Consider the following 20325-nt stretch of genomic DNA (forward strand, 5'->3'; position numbering starts at 1 on the left):
GTTGAACTTCCAAATAGGTCCCAAATTTTCAGCCCATTATCGGCATATCAGCCTCCTTATTTGCCCCTCCATATATGTCCAAAAAACTCACGTGAGGCAAATTTGTTGATTGTTTGCCCTTCATATGCCCTTCATATTTCCATTTGTATCCCTTAATGTTATACCCCTTAATCTCCTTTTATAAACTATACTGCACACAGGAATTCTGCCAATTTCACAAGGGCATCTAAGTCATTTGATTCATAGGTATATCCGCCATAATCGAAGAAGAAGAAACGACCAGGTATCTTCATCTACCTCTCCTCCCCTCCTTTTGGGCAAAAAAAATGCCGCGTGGGCTTCTCTGCACAGTCTTCATCTACCTCTCCTCCATTTTTTCCTAAAATACCCTATCTCTCTCGACACTTGCTTCTTCCAAATGTACACTTGCTTCAATCGATCCTCCTTTTGGGCAAAAAAAATGCCGCGTGGGCTTCTCTGCATATGGGGCTTCATGCAGGACGTTTCCCTTCTGAGTGAATCTCCTTTCAAGCAAGAAACCCTGGTCAAGCAAGAAACCATGGTATGTAATTTCTATTTATATTAAATCGTCCAAAACCATTCTCTTCTACCTGCACTTCTCATCTCCTTCATTTCTTCTGCAGATTTAGGTAAAGTCTGGTTTTATTTTTTTTATTTGCTTATTTTGAAAGCAGAAACCAAGGTTTTAAATTTCGGTAATTTGGGATTTTTATTGGCCGTTAGGTTGTTGTAATTTCTGGAAGAAATGCCCATTGGGTTGGATTGTTTTGGTAAACTTGTTTTTAATGGTTGCTTCTTACCAGCTTCCAAAGATTCTGGAGTTAGTTGGGCTTGGATACACTGGTTGGTTTGTCTTTCGATACCTTCTCTTCAAGGTAACAGAAATGTCTACCAATGCTTTAACTCTTTCAATCTAAAGAAAAAGAAAATAAAAATCATTGATTGACTCCCAAGCATGCCAAAATTGAAACCAACCTGAACTAATTTTACTTAATCACAAACCATTTATTTCTAACATAGAACATCTGTTTTATCAGTCGAACGTGAAGAACTATCGACAGATATTGAATCATTGAAGAAATGACCAATTTTAGGGCATGCAAATGTAGTTACACTTGCTTTTAGTATGTATTTCATGTTGGCTCTCACAATTGTTCAACTTTTTAATTTTTTGAACATACTTTCTTAATAAAAATAATAAATATTGTTAATCCACTGAATAAATTTATTTCCTTTTATTTTCGTTGTAGTTACAGAAAGCTTTAGAGAGATCTCTGATTCCTTTTTTTGAAAATCCATCAAAACTACTTGTTCAATGTGCCTCTACGAGGTACTTGACTTTCAATTTTGTTTTTGGCTCGATAAAGAGCTTGAATTTGAATTTTGGTTTGGTGCATATCCTTTCAGTACTTCCTTTATTCATGTAGGCCGTTAACAGTTCCTTGATTATGATGTAGCTTTGCACCATTACAAATCATGATATGTGCTTACCCATTTTGAATTGTTCTTCTAATACATAAGGATTATGTGAAGTAGCATAACAGATGGAACCTATAATACTCAGAAACACAATGCATTTTTACTAATATTAAATCCGAGATGAACCTCTCTGTTTGTACATTATATATGGTGTCTTGAATCCATTAGTTAGACTCGATCATGTGTTCTCTACAAAAAATCTCAAGGAATTTGAATTGAACACAGTCACAATGCAGCTATAGTAGGTTCTGTTATGGAGTCCCTGTTCCTTGTGGTCCACATATAGATTGCTAAAAGTTCCTACTTTTTTTAACACGAAAAAAAAGATAAAATGAACCAACCTTATTCAATTTTTACCTTCAATTTATGATGATATCCCTGTAAATTAACCATAATCATATTATTCTCCTCTAAATTGTGGAAAGAAAATAAATTCAAGAAAAACCTTTTTGCAAGAAATGTTTTTCTTACAATCCAAACAGGGCGAAGAGTTTTTAATGCAGAAACTGGGAGATCAACATTCAGAACTATGAACTAACGAATCCCTTTTGAATTCAAAGACAGACGTTTCCAGGTTGCACAAGTTGTTTCCAAATAACAGAGATATAGAGTGCTATTGAATGAAAATTTAGATAGTCAGTTACAGGGAGGAATAGGAGGTTTTTTTCACAATTCTGATGAAATCCCACAAATTTCTGTAGCTCCCTGAGCAAAGCAATAGCTTGAGATGTTGAAGACTCGTTGGGTGAATCTCAAGCTCCTTCCTTGAATTCTTGAAAATCTGTTGAAAATTCAATAGTAAATACAGTCTAAAGAAGGAACCCCCATGTCATGGCAACAAGTAATGGATTCACACCCTTGTAGGTTTTGCTATTAGAATAGGTACTGATCATGGCAAGTTCTTCACAGATGTGATAGATCTCTTCAAGAAGACCACTCAAGGATAGCTTTGGCCGCAGATCTAAGATGATTCAAGCTCAAATTATGCTCCTTAGTCACCCTTTTCTTGAGTTTGGAAGCATGCTCAACTTTGCTGTCAACCTCCTTGGGTGTCTATTTTCTTACTGGAAAGCTACCAATCCTGCTCCAAAACTCCTTGCATCTTTTAGATCTGAGTATAGAGAAGACTCAGAGATGGAGTTAGCCTCAAGGTCTGCTAGGTTTTGTAAGCTGAATTTTCAGCTTTTATCTTCCTAATCTGCTTTTTCATCTTCTTGTTATTAAGTATCTATATACCATCTCCAGCACTCATTGAAAATGTACATATGAATTGAGTATTCTCTTACAAAAAAGATATGGTGAGGAGCTATGCTTACCAAAATTTGATAGAGCCTATCTTATTGGACTAACTTCTCCATTTAGAAAAATACCAACAATAGGAACCACTCTCAGCCCTCCATGAAAGAATGAAATGCCTTGGGAGACATTAAATGAACTCTCTTTGTAGTGGGCTGACTTGAAACCACATATCAGTCCAAAAATCAATATGCAAGTGGGAGTCATTGGTTTGAGTAAATTGATCAAATGTAAAGAAAGAATAAAGGAAAGATTAAACTTCCTTCCAGATGTGGTACTCTATGGGAAGGCACCTAATCCGTCGTCACATTCTTGAAGAGCAAATAAACGAAAGGAAGAAAAAGTCTACATGGATCGCAATTACTAATTCTATAAATGGTTTGGGTTTTTAAACATACGCCTTTCATCTGAGACTCGTCGTACCTACTTTTTCCTAAGACAATGGTTCAGAAATATTGTTTAGAAATATTGTTCAAATAGAAATTGAATTAACATCAGTGTCACCCACATTGCAGTTTCAATGGTGCGCATTAAGCAGACAGCTAGAAAAACATGTACAGGAAGTGCTCGGATGACTGCCGTGCAGTATAGAACATGGTTGTTAGGACAGTCAGATGAAGAGAATCCAGAGGAGGTGGAAGAAGAAGAGCCAGAAGATGAGGAAGAAGAGGAGCCAAAGGAGGTCGAAGAAGAAGAGCCAGAGGAGGTCGAAGAAGACGAGCCGGAGGAGGTCCAAGAAGACGAGCCAATGGAGGAAGTAGAAGAAGAGGAGCCAATGGAGGAAGTAGAAGAAGAGGAGCCCATCTCTCTTTCCTTAGAATACTATAGGGAGGTCATAAGTGGGCTCGACACTGTCATCTTAGAGGATGGGAACTTACAGGATGTTAAAAAAGAAGAAACCCTTGATTCAGAAGATGAGGTGACAAGTGTGTTGAGGCCTCCAACACGCCTACCATTGGTTCCAGGCGAGGTTGTGGATGACAACTTCGATATTGTAGATGCTCAATAGATGTTCTAGATAGTCCCCCGTTTTTTTTAATGGAAGGAACAATCTTTTTGTCTTTTTGAATTTCTTCCACTTTTACAAGTCCACGATGTACTCCCTCTTATGTTGTTTAAGGTGGTTACTTTTTGGACGTTTATGTAAGGGTAGCTTGGAAGATAAAAACACTAAAATAGCTTAAGTAATCGGACGGAAGCGGTGACATTTACCCAATAATTAGGGAATCTAAGGTTGATAAAAATTACACATGGCAGGATAGAGGGCATTTTTAAATTTTTACTGTAACCTGTTGTCAATAATGTGTATACGGAGGACCAAGATGGAGAGAATTGATAAAAGGCAGAGTAAATCCTGAACAGAAAATTCTTCCCAAAACCCACACATAAGCATGTAGAAAACCCTCCTAATTGTAGCCAAACGGGGAGCAGAACCAATGCAAACAGCAAGGGAACAGAAAAGTCTACCAATGCTTTAACTCTTTCAATCTAAAGAAAAAGAAAAGAAAAATCATTGATTCTTTTAGTATGTATTTCATGTTGGCTCTCACAATTGTTCAACTTTTTAATTTTTTGAACATACTTTCTTAATAAAAATAATAAATATTGTTAATCCATTGAATAAATTTATTTCCTTTTATTTTCGTTGTAGTTACAGAAAGCTTTAGAGAGATCTCTGATTCCTTTTTTTGAAAATCCATCAAAACTACTTGTTCAATGTGCCTCTACGAGGTACTTGACTTTCAATTTTGTTTTTGGCTCGATAAAGAGCTTGAATTTGAATTTTGGTTTGGTGCATATCCTTTCAGTACTTCCTTTATTCATGTAGGCCGTTAACAGTTCCTTGATTATGATGTAGCTTTGCACCATTACAAATCATGATATGTGCTTACCCATTTTGAATTGTTCTTCTAATACATAAGGATTATGTGAAGTAGCATAACAGATGGAACCTATAATACTCAGAAACACAATGCATTTTTACTAATATTAAATCCGAGATGAACCTCTCTGCTTGTACATTATATATGGTGTCTTGAATCCATTTGTTAGACTCGATCATGTGTTCTCTACAAAAAATCTCAAGGAATTTGAATTGAACACAGTCACAATGCAGCTATAGTAGGTTCTGTTATGGAGTCCCTGTTCCTTGTGGTTCACATATAGATTGCTAAAAGTTCCTACTTTTTTTAACACGAAAAAAAAGATAAAATGAACCAACCTTATTCAATTTTTACCTTCAATTTATGATGATATCCCTGTAAATTAACCATAATCATATTATTCTCCTCTAAATTGTCCTTTTTGCAAGAAATGTTTTTCTTACAATCCAAACAGGGCGAAGAGTCTTTAATGCAGAACCCACACATAAGCCTCTAGAAAACCCTCAGTAACAAAGAAAAAAATGAGGAGAGACATTTTAAGACCGAGTCTGAGTTGGAACTCGCGAGAATCGGATCGTCCGAGTCGGAATCGGTGATAAACATGCCCAATGTTCAAGGACAAAAGCCTTTGGTGTTTATATTAGGCCTTGCAGGTGAAGACTTTCAAGATGAGCTGCAGAACAGATATTGCAAATTGTTGTTGATGTTGCAAATTGTTCCTCCAAACAAATTGATGAGCTGCAGAACAGATACAGCAATGGCATTTCTGAAAGAGCTTGAGAGAATTTTCCCTCCGTCAAGCTCTCCCTTGGAGCCCAATTATGTATACTTGATGTAGGCCATTTTTTTAAAAACGGATCAAACCTGGAAGGAGAAGAAAAAACTAAAAAATAGTCCTATTTCTTGCTTGTAAGAAACAAGATGCCTCTTCTAGGAATATCATGGATAAAGGCATAGAGCAAATACACACTTTAGAGTTATGATAAAGAGAGAATAGAATCTACATGCATTATAGAGAATTACAAGTTATCACAATTAATGCTCTTGACAAGGGCAGCTGGAGTCTCGAGAACTCCCCTAGGAGGGGTCGTCTTCAACCTCTCACCCAAACAAGGTTCTAGGAAAATGTCGAAAGTTGGCATGGGGGGTGATGGTTTAGAAATTTCAGGAAAGGGGTAAGCAAAGAGGGACTACTCCTGTTTTTTTTTTTTTACGTTTTTGCTTCTGATTTTCTGAAGTAGATTTAGGAGTAGGGATTTTCTTTTGACCTGAAGAGGTCTCCAATAATTCTCTCATGGCAAGCATTGCATCAAGAGGTTTGATGGATTGTCTTTGAGGATCGGGAGGTTTGGAAGAGCCCATCCAGTTCACGAGGGTTCGAACTGAACTGAAACACACATATGTGCTCTGAGCTGAACAAGGCAGAACAAATGTGCACTGAACTGTGTGTTACCACTTGAACTGAACAGACCTTGGGAGAAAATAGGACTAACTTCTGAAGCAAAACTTGAACAGGAATGGACAGAATCGCCTAAAGAAAAATAAAAACCAGGGAATGAAGAATCTAAAGTAATAAAAAACCAGGGTAGCTAACCCATCTCGTCCAACAGCTGAAGAAGAACAGATTCTCTTGGTTTGACCTTAGACAACCCAAACATCTCTCTGAAGTCATGAGTCACCCTCTAAGCTCTATAAACATGGGCAAACCAAGAGGCATATTGTGAAACCACACAAAGTTTTTCTGTTCGAGAGTATCAAAGATTGTCTGGTCCTTGAGACACATGGGCCTTGCAATGAAAATTTTACAATGGTTGAAGAATTCTACTTGGCAAACAAAGAAAAATCTTGGAAATCAGAACATACGAATCAAATATGTTTAGATTTAGATTTAGATTTCTATCAAGAGATTATATATAGTGTAAGCCCTTATAGTCCCTTATTTTTCAAATAAAAACATGGTGTCTTCTATGTTGTCAAATATGTTTGGAGATTTACGTAAGCAAAGGTAGTCTTGATGGAATTAGAGGAGTACTCTACAACACCGAATTCTTCCTTCTGCATAATATAGTTTGGATGGTTGGACGTTTATGTAAGGGTAGCTTGGAAGATAAAAACACTAAAATAGCTTAAGTAATCGGACGGAAGCGGTGACATTTACCCAATAATTAGGGAATCTAAGGTTGATAAAAATTACACATGGCAGGATAGAGGGCATTTTTAAATTTTTACTGTAACCTGTTGTCAATAATGTGTATACGGAGGACCAAGATGGAGAGAATTGATAAAAGGCAGAGTAAATCCTGAACAGAAAATTCTTCCCAAAACCCACACATAAGCATGTAGAAAACCCTCCTAATTGTAGCCAAACGGGGAGCAGAACCAATGCAAACAGCAAGGGAACAGAAAAGTCTACCAATGCTTTAACTCTTTCAATCTAAAGAAAAAGAAAAGAAAAATCATTGATTGACTCCCAAGCATGCCAAAATTGAAACCAACATGAAAATTTTACTTAATCACAAACCATTTATTTCTAACATAGAACATCTGTTTTATCAGTCGAGCGGGAAGAACTATCGACAAATATTGAATCATTGAAGAAATGACCAATTTTAGGGCATGCAAATGTAGTTACACTTGCTTTTAGTATGTATTTCATGTTGGCTCTCACAATTGTTCAACTTTTTAATTTTTTGAACATACTTTCTTAATAAAAATAATAAATATTGTTAATCCATTGAATAAATTTATTTCCTTTTATTTTCGTTGTAGTTACAGAAAGCTTTAGAGAGATCTCTGATTCCTTTTTTTGAAAATCCATCAAAACTACTTGTTCAATGTGCCTCTACGAGGTACTTGACTTTCAATTTTGTTTTTGGCTCGATAAAGAGCTTGAATTTGAATTTTGGTTTGGTGCATATCCTTTCAGTACTTCCTTTATTCATGTAGGCCGTTAACAGTTCCTTGATTATGATGTAGCTTTGCACCATTACAAATCATGATATGTGCTTACCCATTTTGAATTGTTCTTCTAATACATAAGGATTATGTGAAGTAGCATAACAGATGGAACCTATAATACTCAGAAACACAATGCATTTTTACTAATATTAAATCCGAGATGAACCTCTCTGCTTGTACATTATATATGGTGTCTTGAATCCATTTGTTAGACTCGATCATGTGTTCTCTACAAAAAATCTCAAGGAATTTGAATTGAACACAGTCACAATGCAGCTATAGTAGGTTCTGTTATGGAGTCCCTGTTCCTTGTGGTTCACATATAGATTGCTAAAAGTTCCTACTTTTTTTAACACGAAAAAAAAGATAAAATGAACCAACCTTATTCAATTTTTACCTTCAATTTATGATGATATCCCTGTAAATTAACCATAATCATATTATTCTCCTCTAAATTGTCCTTTTTGCAAGAAATGTTTTTCTTACAATCCAAACAGGGCGAAGAGTCTTTAATGCAGAACCCACACATAAGCCTCTAGAAAACCCTCAGTAACAAAGAAAAAAATGAGGAGAGATATTTTAAGACCGAGTCTGAGTTGGAACTCGCGAGAATCGGATCGTCCGAGTCGGAATCGGTGATAATTTGGGCGAGATCGGAGGAGAAATCTGAGCGACTACCGACATGGAAGACATTTTTGTATGGAGGCACCGGTCGCTAACAATCTCTGTACACACAAAACACAGAGACTGCTTTCACACCTCTTCTTGATTCTTGTTGGGTTAGGCAAGGTACTATTTTATAACTAATTTTTCTTAGGGCTGTGATAAATCGACCTCTTAGTATCTTAAGTCGACCCTATCTCTCTCTCTCTCTAAGCACTGCTCTATACGGGGTCGATTTAAGATATACGGGAGTCAATTTATCACTGCCCTTTTTCTTATTAATAAAATTTAAGGTGCCGTCCTGGTTTCCTAGATGAATTTTGGGCACAAGAAAGTATTCAAGTTCTATGCTCCAATGGTTAGAACAGAGATTTTTTTTTGTTCTCGAGCTTTGCCGCGCAAAAAGTTATACATGAGCACACGCTTTAGAAATGAATGCATTGGAGAAGGTGTTACCCGTTTTAGGATCATTCCATGTGTGCTTTTGGGGTGTCTCCTTGTTTGTTTATTTCCACCTAACAAAGGCCAAAACTGCATGAAATTAGATAATTGGAAAGTACTTCTGATGCTTGTCAATTCCACCTCATGTTTCACTCTCCACCATACACTTGGCAATGATGAATAGCTATTGAGCCATTGATCTGGCGAACCAATATCTGGATGAGCTATATCTTAAGGACTCTCAAACATTATAACCGAGCAGAGGTAAAACTGATTTCAGGGAAGGTGGTACATGGAACAGAGGGGAGTTATCGATTGTAATTAATGTTACATTCAATGCATTTTGAAGTGAGATGTGATTTTATCGGAGGAGTGAACATGATGCCTCGGGAGCGCAACAAAGATGACAGGCATCGTGAATGATTTGGACGAGATGATATTTGGTAAGAAAATAAGTTCATCTGAAAGACATGATACGAAGAAGCAGCAACAAAAGGATGATCTCCTCTCCCTTTGCGTTTCTAAACATGCCCAATGTTCAAGGACAAAAGCCTTTGGTGTTTATATTAGGCCTTGCAGGTGAAGACTTTCAAGATGAGCTGCAGAACAGATATTGCAAATTGTTGTTGATGTTGCAAATTGTTCCTCCAAACAAATTGATGAGCTGCAGAACAGATACAGCAATGGCATTTCTGAAAGAGCTTGAGAGAATTTTCCCTCCGTCAAGCTCTCCCTTGGAGCCCAATTATGTATACTTGATGTAGGCCATTTTTTTAAAAACGGATCAAACCTGGAAGGAGAAGAAAAAACTAAAAAATAGTCCTATTTCTTGCTTGTAAGAAACAAGATGCCTCTTCTAGGAATATCATGGATAAAGGCATAGAGCAAATACACACTTTAGAGTTATGATAAAGAGAGAATAGAATCTACATGCATTATAGAGAATTACAAGTTATCACAATTAATGCTCTTGACAAGGGCAGCTGGAGTCTCGAGAACTCCCCTAGGAGGGGTCGTCTTCAACCTCTCACCCAAACAAGGTTCTAGGAAAAGGTCGAAAGTTGGCATGGGGGGTGATGGTTTAGAAATTTCAGGAAAGGGGTTAAGCAAAGAGGGACTACTCCTGTTTTTTTTGTTTTTACGTTTTTGCTTCTGATTTTCTGAAGTAGATTTAGGAGTAGGGATTTTCTTTTGACCTGAAGAGGTCTCCTATAATTCTCTCATGGCAAGCATTGCATCAAGAGGTTTGATGGATTGTCTTTGAGGATCGGGAGGTTTGGAAGAGCCCATCCAGTTCACGAGGGTTCGAACTGAACTGAAACACACATATGTGCTCTGAGCTGAACAAGGCAGAACAAATGTGCACTGAACTGTGTGTTACCACTTGAACTGAACAGACCTTGGGAGAAAATAGGACTAACTTCTGAAGCAAAACTTGAACAGAAATGGACAGAATCGCCTAAAGAAAAATAAAAACCAGGGAATGAAGAATCTAAAGTAATAAAAAACCAGGGTAGCTAACCCATCTCGTCCAACAGCTGAAGAAGAACAGATTCTCTTGGTTTGACCTTAGACAACCCAAACATCTCTCTGAAGTCATGAGTCACCCTCTAAGCTCTATAAACATGGGCAAACCAAGAGGCATATTGTGAAACCACACAAAGTTTTTCTGTTCGAGAGTATCAAAGATTGTCTGGTCCTTGAGACACATGGGCCTTGCAATGAAAATTTTACAATGGTTGAAGAATTCTACTTGGCAAACAAAGAAAAATCTTGGAAATCAGAACATACGAATCAAAAGAAAAATAATTCAGACAAAAGAAAACGATCTCATAGATTTAGATTTCTATCAAGAGATTATATATAGTGTAAGCCCTTATAGTCCCTTATTTTTCAAATAAAAACATGGTGTCTTCTATGTTGTCAAATATGTTTGGAGATTTACGCAAGCAAAGGTAGTCTTGATGGAATTAGAGGAGTACTCTACAACACCGAATTCTTCCTTCTGCATAATATAGTTTGGATGGTTTGACAATGGCGATTTTGGCTTGAATTAGGTGTTTCTGTCATTTACTTAACTGTCATATTCTTCTTCTTTTTTCTGAAGTATATTCATCATGCTCTGATTGCCTGTTACACATTGCTTACTCATGCAAATTTGTTTATTTATAGCAGCTATCTCCGTGTATTTAATTTACTGACTGAGATAATAACACCTCACTTAAAGACAATGTTTGTTTGATACTTTATAATTAAAAAAAGCGCTATGGAGACTTATATTTTAAATGTATCCACCTTTTTTGTTTTATCAAAGAATTTTATTATGTTAAATTTGTTGCTAAGTTATAATTACAGAAAACAATATGACAAAAGATTTTGGAAAGAAGCTATCTTCTCATGAAGAAACATCTACTGAGAGGTTATATCGTTGCAATAAACAACGTGAGAGATATGCAAACTTGTCACATGAAAAAAAGGAAGAGTTGCGAGCAAAAAAGAGAGATGCATATAGAAGAAAGAAAAGCCTAGATGAGGGAAACCAAAATGTACTGACAGGTTCGCATCTACATATATAAACTATGTACAACCCTTGTTCTTGCTCATACTTCATATATGACATAACAATATGATGAAATAAAAGTACGACTAATTTATACCTAAACGATTTCAGAATTCGTCACCCTACACACGCTACAACAAGATATCGATTGTGCTTATTGTAAAGCTAAGCGATTCCGAGGTGAGCCCCCAACATTGTGTTGTCAGAATGGAAAGGTCATCTTACATGTTAATGAGATACCGGACGAGCTCTATCAATTGTATACTGGAGAAGGAAGAGACTGTAAAGATTTTCAAAAGCTTATTCGCGGTTATAATAGTATTTTTTCCTTCACTTCAATGGGTGTACAAGTGGATAATAATACTACAAATTTGAAAAAAGGTGCATATACTTTCAAGATTCATGGGCAATTACACCACTACATTCCTTCATTGGTGCCAACTGACGGCTGTGCAAAATTTCTACAGTCATATTTTTATGATACAGAACACGAAAGCAATAATCGTTTGCGTCATATACCTGATCTTTCTCTGGAAATTGTTGATAAACTTATATCAATTTTAGAAATGAACCCTTATTCCCAATTTCTAAGGAGTCTAAGACATCATGAGTCTTTAGAAGACTGCAGCATCATCATAAGGAAAGATTGTGGTATAGATCAACGGGTGTATAATGTTCCTACTGCATCACAAGTCGCCGCGATATGGGTCGAAGGAACTCACAATGAAGGCCTACGGACAAGGGATATTATTGTTCAGTCACAGTCTGGTCATTCTTATAAAATTCAATCCTACTTCGGGTGTTATGATCCATTGCAATACCCATTACTATTCCCACGTGGAGAAACAGGCTGGCATAAAGGGATAAGGAGATCCAATCAATTGAAAATTAACAATAGTATATCAAGTGTCCCTCGTGAGAATATTGCAGAATTCGAGACATTATTATGCCATGAAAATGGTAAATATATGTTTAATAGTTTTTCAGGTTCGAACTATTATTCTTTAGAAAATTATAAATTCTAATCCTGTGTGGAAAATCATTACGCAGCATCAACCAGTAGAAGCGACAACACAAAAGATGTTACTTGCCGAGAATATTATGCTTTTATGTTCCAGATGAGAGATAGTAATAAATGGAATGTTATCCACAGTGGCCGATTATTTCAGCAATATGCAGTTGATATGTACGTAAAAGTAGAGACAGGACGGTTAAATTTTTTTTACACACATCAAACTACCATTCGTGCAGATTTGTATCAAGGTATTGTGGACAGTGTTGCCTCCGGGGAGACGCATGGGTGCAAAGTAGGGAAGAGAATAGTGTTACCAGCATCGTTTATTGGAGGTCCTCGAGATATGAGACGCAGGTATTTGGACTCAATGGCTTTGGTGCAACGCTACGGTAAACCTGATCTTTTTTTGACAATGACGTGTAATCCAGAATGGGAAGAGATAGTGTTGCAATTAAAACCAATAGAACAAGCTTACAATAGACCTGATATGACAGCAAGAATATTTCGAGGAAAACTCGAAGATCTCAAGAAACAATTTGGTCGTATAGTAGCTCATGTTCATGTTATTGAATTCCAAAAGAGAGGATTGCCACATGCTCATTTATTACTTGTAATGGAAAAAGGAAGTAAAATGTTAAATCCTGATGAGTATAATACAATTGTGTGCGCCGAACTCCCAGATGAAGATAATGAACCTATATTGTTTGAAAGGGTTACCAAACACATGATGCATGGCCCGTGTGGAAATTTGAGAACAACTTCGCCGTGTATGGTAGATGGCCACTGCAAATTTCACTATCCACGGTCATTCTCTGAGACAACCACACAGGCAAAAGACGGTTACGCTACTTATCGTAGAAGATGCAATGGTCGCCAAGTGCATATCCGAAATAGATACTTGGATAATCGATGGGTTGTCCCATATAATCCTTATCTGCTTGGTCGGTATAACTGCCACATAAATGTTGAAATCTGTTCCAGTATCAAAGCAGTTAAATATTTGTATAAATACATATACAAGGGACATGATAGAGTTGCAATGCAGGTCATGCAAGCTGATGTGGAAACTACGGTTGATGAAATACAGTGTTTCCAAAATGCTCGATGGGTATCCCCCCCTGAAGCTATTTGGAGAATATATGGGTTTGATTTATGTAAGATCTATCCGTCAGTGATAAATTTACAGCTTCATTTGCCGAACCAACAATTTGTTACTTACTGGGAAAATTAGAAGCTGCCGCAACTTCTACAACAGGAGCATGTTACTCGTACTATGTTGACGGAATATTTTAATATGAATATTGTAGATGTAGACGCTAGAAAATATCTTTATCGTGAGTTCCCTGAATATTATGTTTGGAACGAAACAGGTCGTTTCTGGACCAGAAGAAAAAACCAAAAAGCTATTGGACGGATACGGGCTGCAAATCCATCTGAGGGTGATACTTATTACCTAAGGCTGCTACTAAATCACATTCGTGGGGCTACATCTTTTACTTGCTTGTTGATAGTAAACGAGAATTTATGCACAACATTTAGGGAGGCAGCACAAAAAAATGGGCTTCTCGAGGACGACACTGACATTTTTTCTTGTTTGCAAGAGGCATCAACTTTTGCGATGCCATCATCCCTACGAAGATTATTTGCTACAATTTTGGTCTTTTGTGAACCAAACAATGTCAGATTATTGTGGGATGCAATATTACCTCATATGGCCGAAGATTTGAGAATCATTCCAGAGAATTGTACCAGCATAAAGGCTTCCTATGTATTAAATGAACTAGATCCCATCCTCAAAAGTATGGGAAAGTCGTTAAAAAATTATGATTTGCCGAAACCATCAAGAAAATGCATTTCAGATGCTGCATTGTTGAAAGAAATCCTTGAAGAAAAATCTATTATAACTCCTCCTGAAGATGTGGAGGGCATTTCACAGTTGAATGTTGAGCAAGAATGTGCCTTTCAAATAATAATGAAGCGTATCAATGATGGTAAGCATGGGATTTTTTTTATTGATGGGCCTGGTGGAACAGGCAAAACATTTTTATATAGAGCATTGCTTGCCAAAATTAGAGCATCAGGTCGCATTGCTATTGCCACAGCTACATCTGGTGTTGCAGAGGCACCTATGTCTAAGAAATATGCAGTCGAGGCATTAGATCGTGCGCTTCAAGATATTATGGAATCGTTGTTACCATTCGGTGGTAAAGTTATTGTCTTCGGAGGCGATTTCCGACAAGTTCTTCCGGTTGTACCACGAGCCACATGAGAAGAAACAATTAATTCAAGTTTGGTGAGATCTTATTTATGGAAGGAAATGGAAATTTTACTACTCACCAAAAATATGCGTGCAAAAAATGATTCTGAATTCAGTGATTACTTATTACGAATAGGTAACGGTGATGAAGATACAATTTCTGGTAATCTTGTCCAAATTCCAGTTGACATGTTGATCGAGTACGAAGATAACGTAGATAATAAGAAGAAATTGATTGACATCATTTTTCCAGATTTGGATAGGCAGATATTGGGTAGTGATTACCTTGCAGAAAGAGGTATATTGACCACAAAGAATGAGTATGTTGATGATTTGAATAAAAATATTATTGGAAACTGTAGAGGTGATGCAGTTACATACTACAGTTATGATACTGCTGTGGATGATACACATACTTATTACCCAGAAGAATTTCTCAACTCACTTACTCCAAATGGATTGCCTCCACACAAATTGGAATTGAAAACATATTGTCCAATTATGTTATTGAGGAACTTAGATCCAAAGAATGGACTCTACAATGGTACGAAGTTAGCATGCTTAAGCTTTAAGCCGAATGTGATATTTGCTGAAATTTCTTCTGGAAACCACAAGGGAACAAAGGTCTTGCTGCCCAGGATACCTTTATGTCCAGCTGAAGATGAAACTTATCCTTTTCGATTTAAACGAAAACAGTTTCCTATACGGCTTGCATTTGCAATGACGATCAACAAAGCTCAGGGCCAAACCATTCACCATGTCGGAGTATACTTACCAGAGCCAGTTTTTTCTCATGGCCAGCTGTATGTCGCGTTATCTAGAGGCGTATCAAAGCATACAACTAAAGTGTTGGTAAAGCCAACAAAAGACGTATCAAGACTATCCACATATACTAAAAATATTGTTTACAAAGAAATATTTTATAAATGATGTGTATGTGGAAGCAATAGAGTTATTCTTTCTCGTGGTTGATATATTACGTATTACAAGGTAAATTTTCTCCCCACACATATTTCATGTATTTTATTTATATTATAAGTGTATTAATTTGGAAGAAACTACTAATGTGATACAGATAGATATTGAATATGGATAAGGACAAAAGCAATCGTCTTGCTGATCAGGACTCTGTAGCAAGCTTGATTCCTGGGGACTTCAAATGGACTTTAAAATGCTCTGTGTTACATAAAGCACATATTTGATTCTTTAACACTGAAAAAGGATATGGATCTGTCATGAATATAACTTTAATGGATGAGAAGGTATAAAAAGTAATAAGGTGCTATTATTCTACAATTTTTTATATTGTTGTTATCACTAAACAAATGATTTCTGATTTATGTATACTTACGTTCTCTCTACTGGTATTTTTTTTAAGCGTACACAAATCCGAGCTGCATTGTTCACCGAAGCTATAAATTTATTTGCCGACAAGCTACATATAGGGCGGACATATTATATTTCAAATGCTTTGGTGAAAATGTCAAATGCTCCTTACAATTCTGGGTCTGGTAAGGAAATCATTTTCAACAAGCACACCATTGTAAGAGAAGCTGAAAGTGAAGAACAAATTACTGAGACAGTCAACTATAAGTTTGTACCCTTGAAGATGGCTGAGCAATATCTTGGAACGAACAATTATATAGGTGAGCATATTCATAGATATTTAATAGGATATTATTTAAATAAATTATTTGACATATGCTTCGATGTTTTATTTCTACAGACATCATTGTAATTGTGGTCAGCATGGGTCCACCATTAAATACAACTCGGAAGAGAGATGGGACAACAACTACTCGACGACAACTTCAGATCATTGACTCAGGGTATGTATGTCATTATTTATATTAATCTCACCAAATATATTAATCTCTCTAATCATTGTAGAAGCACATTGCCTATGCAATTAACGTTATGGGGAGGATTGGCAACTGAGGAAGGAGAAATTATAGCTGAGAAAGTAGATGAAAATCCAGTTGTAATTATGACGTCTATTAAGGTTCAACAATTTCAAGGTAAATATTATGTATGTCCTATATGTGTGTCTGTGTGTGTTTGTATTTGTCATTGCATTTTTATCCATATTTAAGCTTATATTTATGACTATATCAAATAGCTTTATTTTTTAGACTTATCTTCTTCATTTGAAATATAGGAACATCCCTTTGCACAACTGGAGATACAATCATACAGATAGATTCAGAAATACAAGAAGCTAAAGTCTTAAAAGAATGGTAATATTATTTATTCATTTTTAAATATTGCTTAAATTTGAAGAAAAAAACTTTAAACACTATAACTAACTCTATATTCTCTAACAGGGCAAGCACTCATCCGCTATTAGTTGAGATGCACAAAGAACAACAAAAAAGTCAGATACCATCGATACGTAGGGCTTCTACTCCAACCAACATCAATGCAATTATTAATGGTACACTGCTTGATAAACAGGTATTACAATATACTTTACAATGTCAGTATTACCGTGTATGAAAATTATGATTCAAAATCAGCATTTTAGGCTATAAGCTGTTGTCTCATTACTTCAGGTCCAACTCTACAAAGTACACGCCTGGATTATTGAAATCAACAATAGACAAGATCCATGGTATCCAGCATGCACGGTTTGCAAAAAGAAATTGGAAAAATTTATTAATGCAGAAAAATGTGAACATTGTTTTGCAAAAAAGTTTGAGGTTACTGATCGGTAGGTAGCGTTTACCCTTTATTAGAATTTGAAAATATAATTATTTTGCTCACAAAATTTCTTTCAACAGATATTTACTGAGGATAAAGATTGGAGATAAAACTGGGACATTTTGGATAAGTGTATTTGATAAACAGGTGGAAAAAATATTAGGCTGTGAAGCATATGAGCTGAAAAAAATGAAGGTGAACTTTATATAACTTGCCATTAATTTTTTTTAAATATTATTTTTAAATACTCTGTCTCCTTGTTAATTTAGGAAACAGACAGTATCAACTTCATTAATCGTGTAGAGAAATGCTTGTGGACGTCATATGCTTTTACCATAAAGATTTCGGAAAGACAAGTTAAGGATGAATCTTCACGGCAATACACGTGTGTTGACATTGAAGAAATAGATGATGAAGAGTGGAAAAAGCCTCCAGCAGAAATAGCTGCACTTCTGCCAGATAACTAGATTGTATTAGTTTGTAGCTCATCCATTTCTTTTTGCAAATCATTAAAACTTCAACTCTTTCATATTATTTTTTGGCAATATTCACTCCTACAATTGATTTATCATTTTCAAATGATGGATTCCAGGGTATCAAAGTTGAAATGAACTCAATGGCACATGAAGATTACGAATCTTTTTTGATGGAAAGTAACTTTTTGTCCCTAATTCTTATTATTTGTCTTTAAGTTCTTATTTGTACAAATCATTTATTATTTTCAACTAATTTATTTCAGGATATGCAAAATTAGGTGGAGGCAAAGGAGGATGACGAACTTACAAGTGTTTTTTGATATAATCAAACTTTTTCTCCAGAACAAACGATGACTTAAATTTGCATATTTTAAAAATTGAACTCTGTTTGTATGTAAATATGGTTGCTTTAAATACGGTCTATATGTAAATATGGTTGCTTTGAATATGGTTTATATGTAAATATGGTTGTTTTGAATATGGTTTATATGTAAATATGGTTGCTTTGAATATAATAACCTCAAAAAAATGGTTGTATGTGGCTGCAATGGCTGTCCAATTTTACAACCTACATTTTTGTGCAGATCAAGGAGAAAAAAATGATGTATAAGAGGTACAAGCTTGTAACATGTCTGTTATATATATGCATTTTCAACAAACATGCATGTAGTCAATTAGTTATTCTTTCTGCTAGGCCGCTTAGGCCCATATCTCAGTTTCACCGTGTGTTGCTTTGCAACTGCTAGATTGTGTTGGAACAAAAAAAAACACTTCTGTCTTTTGCTTTATTTTTTTAATTTATTTTGAAGCTATGTTTTGCAAATGGAAGAAGAGAAGGCAGTGAAACAAATGAGAGGGACAATGGTGCCCCATGCAAGACCCATTTCAAACTTCGCCAATCAATTCCTTCCACTGGGCAAGACGTGCAGCTGGGTGGGTTGGTTATATAATCTTATATGTGCATTCCTTCTTCTAACCTTTTGGTATGTATGGCCCCCTAACTATAGGTCAGGTCCAACGGACGAGAAACTCAATTCCGCATTGTTCCAGTGTCTGTCCAGCACTTTCCGTTGCTCTCATCAACCCTTATCTCTAGCAGTTGATGTTGTTTGTTGTATGTTGCTAGCTTAAAGTAAAGTTGTGGACTCAACCTTGCTGATTATGTGACTCAAGACAATTGATCTGCTAGAACTGTAGGTTTAGTGATCCATATTTTGTCTATTTTGAGTTTTGGATCTCCCTCTCTCATGGGTTCCAAGTTAGCTTCAAGGAAATAGACTTATTGGGAAGATCCACCATGTTGCTTGTCTAATCTTAGCTGAATTTCCATTTCCCCTTTCCAAACTTTCCTAATGACATTGGTCTTAAATTTCTGTTATTTTCACTTCATAATCTCCTCCTAGGTAATTTTGTAAGTTGTTTCCTACCTAACATAATGATTGTAATTTAGCAACATCTTATGAATGTATCTATCTATCATAATGATTGTAATGTAACAACATCTTATGAATGTATCTATCTATCATAATGATTGTAATGCTTGAACTCAATTGTGTTTTTTAACCATGATATTGCATCCTCAACATTTCTATACAGAGAGAAATATGGTAAGAAGCACATGGCAATGAAGTGGTACATTGTGGGTCCAATGAAATCAGAAGAATAATATACTTGTACTCTCATGTTTTTTTAAAATGGTATTATACTTAAGGTCTTGGGTCAAACGTGCAACGCACGTGCACTTTTCCTAGTTTACATAGTGCCTAAAGGCTGTTGGCCAATGTACAACACTTTCAACAATCCATGTGCATTTGCACTTTTTTTTTTTTTTTTTTTTTTTTTTTAACCCGGAAGATAACGACCCCGGTGTGGATCGGCAAGTTTATATATAGCTCTGGGGTTTCCGTGAAATTTCCTACCAAATCTATATACATCGCATTTCTCGGTCACTCTTACTGTGTAAGCAAGCTCTGCCAAAAAAATCAAAAAATCAAAAAACATAAAATTTCTAGGAATTTGATAGGCAATTTCACTGAAAGCCATTCCACGGCTCACTTTTGCAGGAGAGAAAAGCCACCTCAGATGAATTAAATTAATAAGACAAACCTGCTAAAAAGTGAGCCTGTGTGAGTGTGATGTTCTCTCATGCAAAATTGAGTCGCAAAATGTCTAGATGGTAAATACTTTATATATGCCGCTTACATTTTGAAGTCATATTCATCCACTTACATGCTTTTCTCTCTCACCCGGGCTAGTGTCACGGGGTCAAATTGCTCCTCCACAAAGCAACCCGCGTGATGTGTGATGGCACTAAGTCTTCACAACTTCTTTTTTTGAAATAGTCTAAGTCTTCACAACTTAGTCTGCCAAACCCTCCCTCTAGTACACAATGAGGCTCTCTCAAGAAATGGGACAGCACACACAAAGGAAAAATCAGCACACAAAATGCATAGAAAAGCATACACAAGGGACACCAATTTTTAATGTGTTTCGGCCAATCAATGCCTACTCCACGAGCAACTCCATTGCCATCATCTTTCTCAAACTCTTACTCTTGGCCAAAGCCATTACAAGGA

General features: G+C 36.2%; 1 protein-coding gene across 9 annotated transcripts; it reads left to right on the plus strand.

Moving 5' to 3' along the window:
- The first annotated feature begins 284 nt into the window (after positions 1-284).
- LOC143890161 (replication protein A 70 kDa DNA-binding subunit D-like) lies at positions 285-18229 on the plus strand. Of its 9 annotated transcripts, none has more exons than XM_077394734.1 (12): positions 285-562; positions 825-896; positions 15952-16219; positions 16300-16402; positions 16464-16591; positions 16732-16810; positions 16898-17027; positions 17126-17283; positions 17354-17468; positions 17543-17749; positions 17866-17926; positions 18013-18229. In XM_077394734.1, exons 1-10 carry the CDS (start codon positions 419-421, stop codon positions 17738-17740), a joined length of 1395 nt encoding a protein of 464 aa, XP_077250849.1. In that variant the 5' UTR covers positions 285-418; the 3' UTR covers positions 17741-17749; positions 17866-17926; positions 18013-18229. The 9 variants fall into 9 exon arrangements, with proteins under 9 accessions (XP_077250849.1, XP_077250850.1, XP_077250847.1 ...); XM_077394735.1 differs by having other exon boundaries at positions 17866-17921; positions 18012-18229; XM_077394732.1 differs by having other exon boundaries at positions 286-562; positions 17543-17743.
- The last annotated feature ends 2096 nt before the right edge of the window (positions 18230-20325 follow it).

Source organism: Tasmannia lanceolata, unplaced genomic scaffold (genome assembly GCF_043159265.1).
Source record: "Tasmannia lanceolata isolate RefF3 unplaced genomic scaffold, GAP_Taslan_0.1 ptg000013l, whole genome shotgun sequence".
Lineage (NCBI taxonomy): Eukaryota > Viridiplantae > Streptophyta > Magnoliopsida > Canellales > Winteraceae > Tasmannia > Tasmannia lanceolata.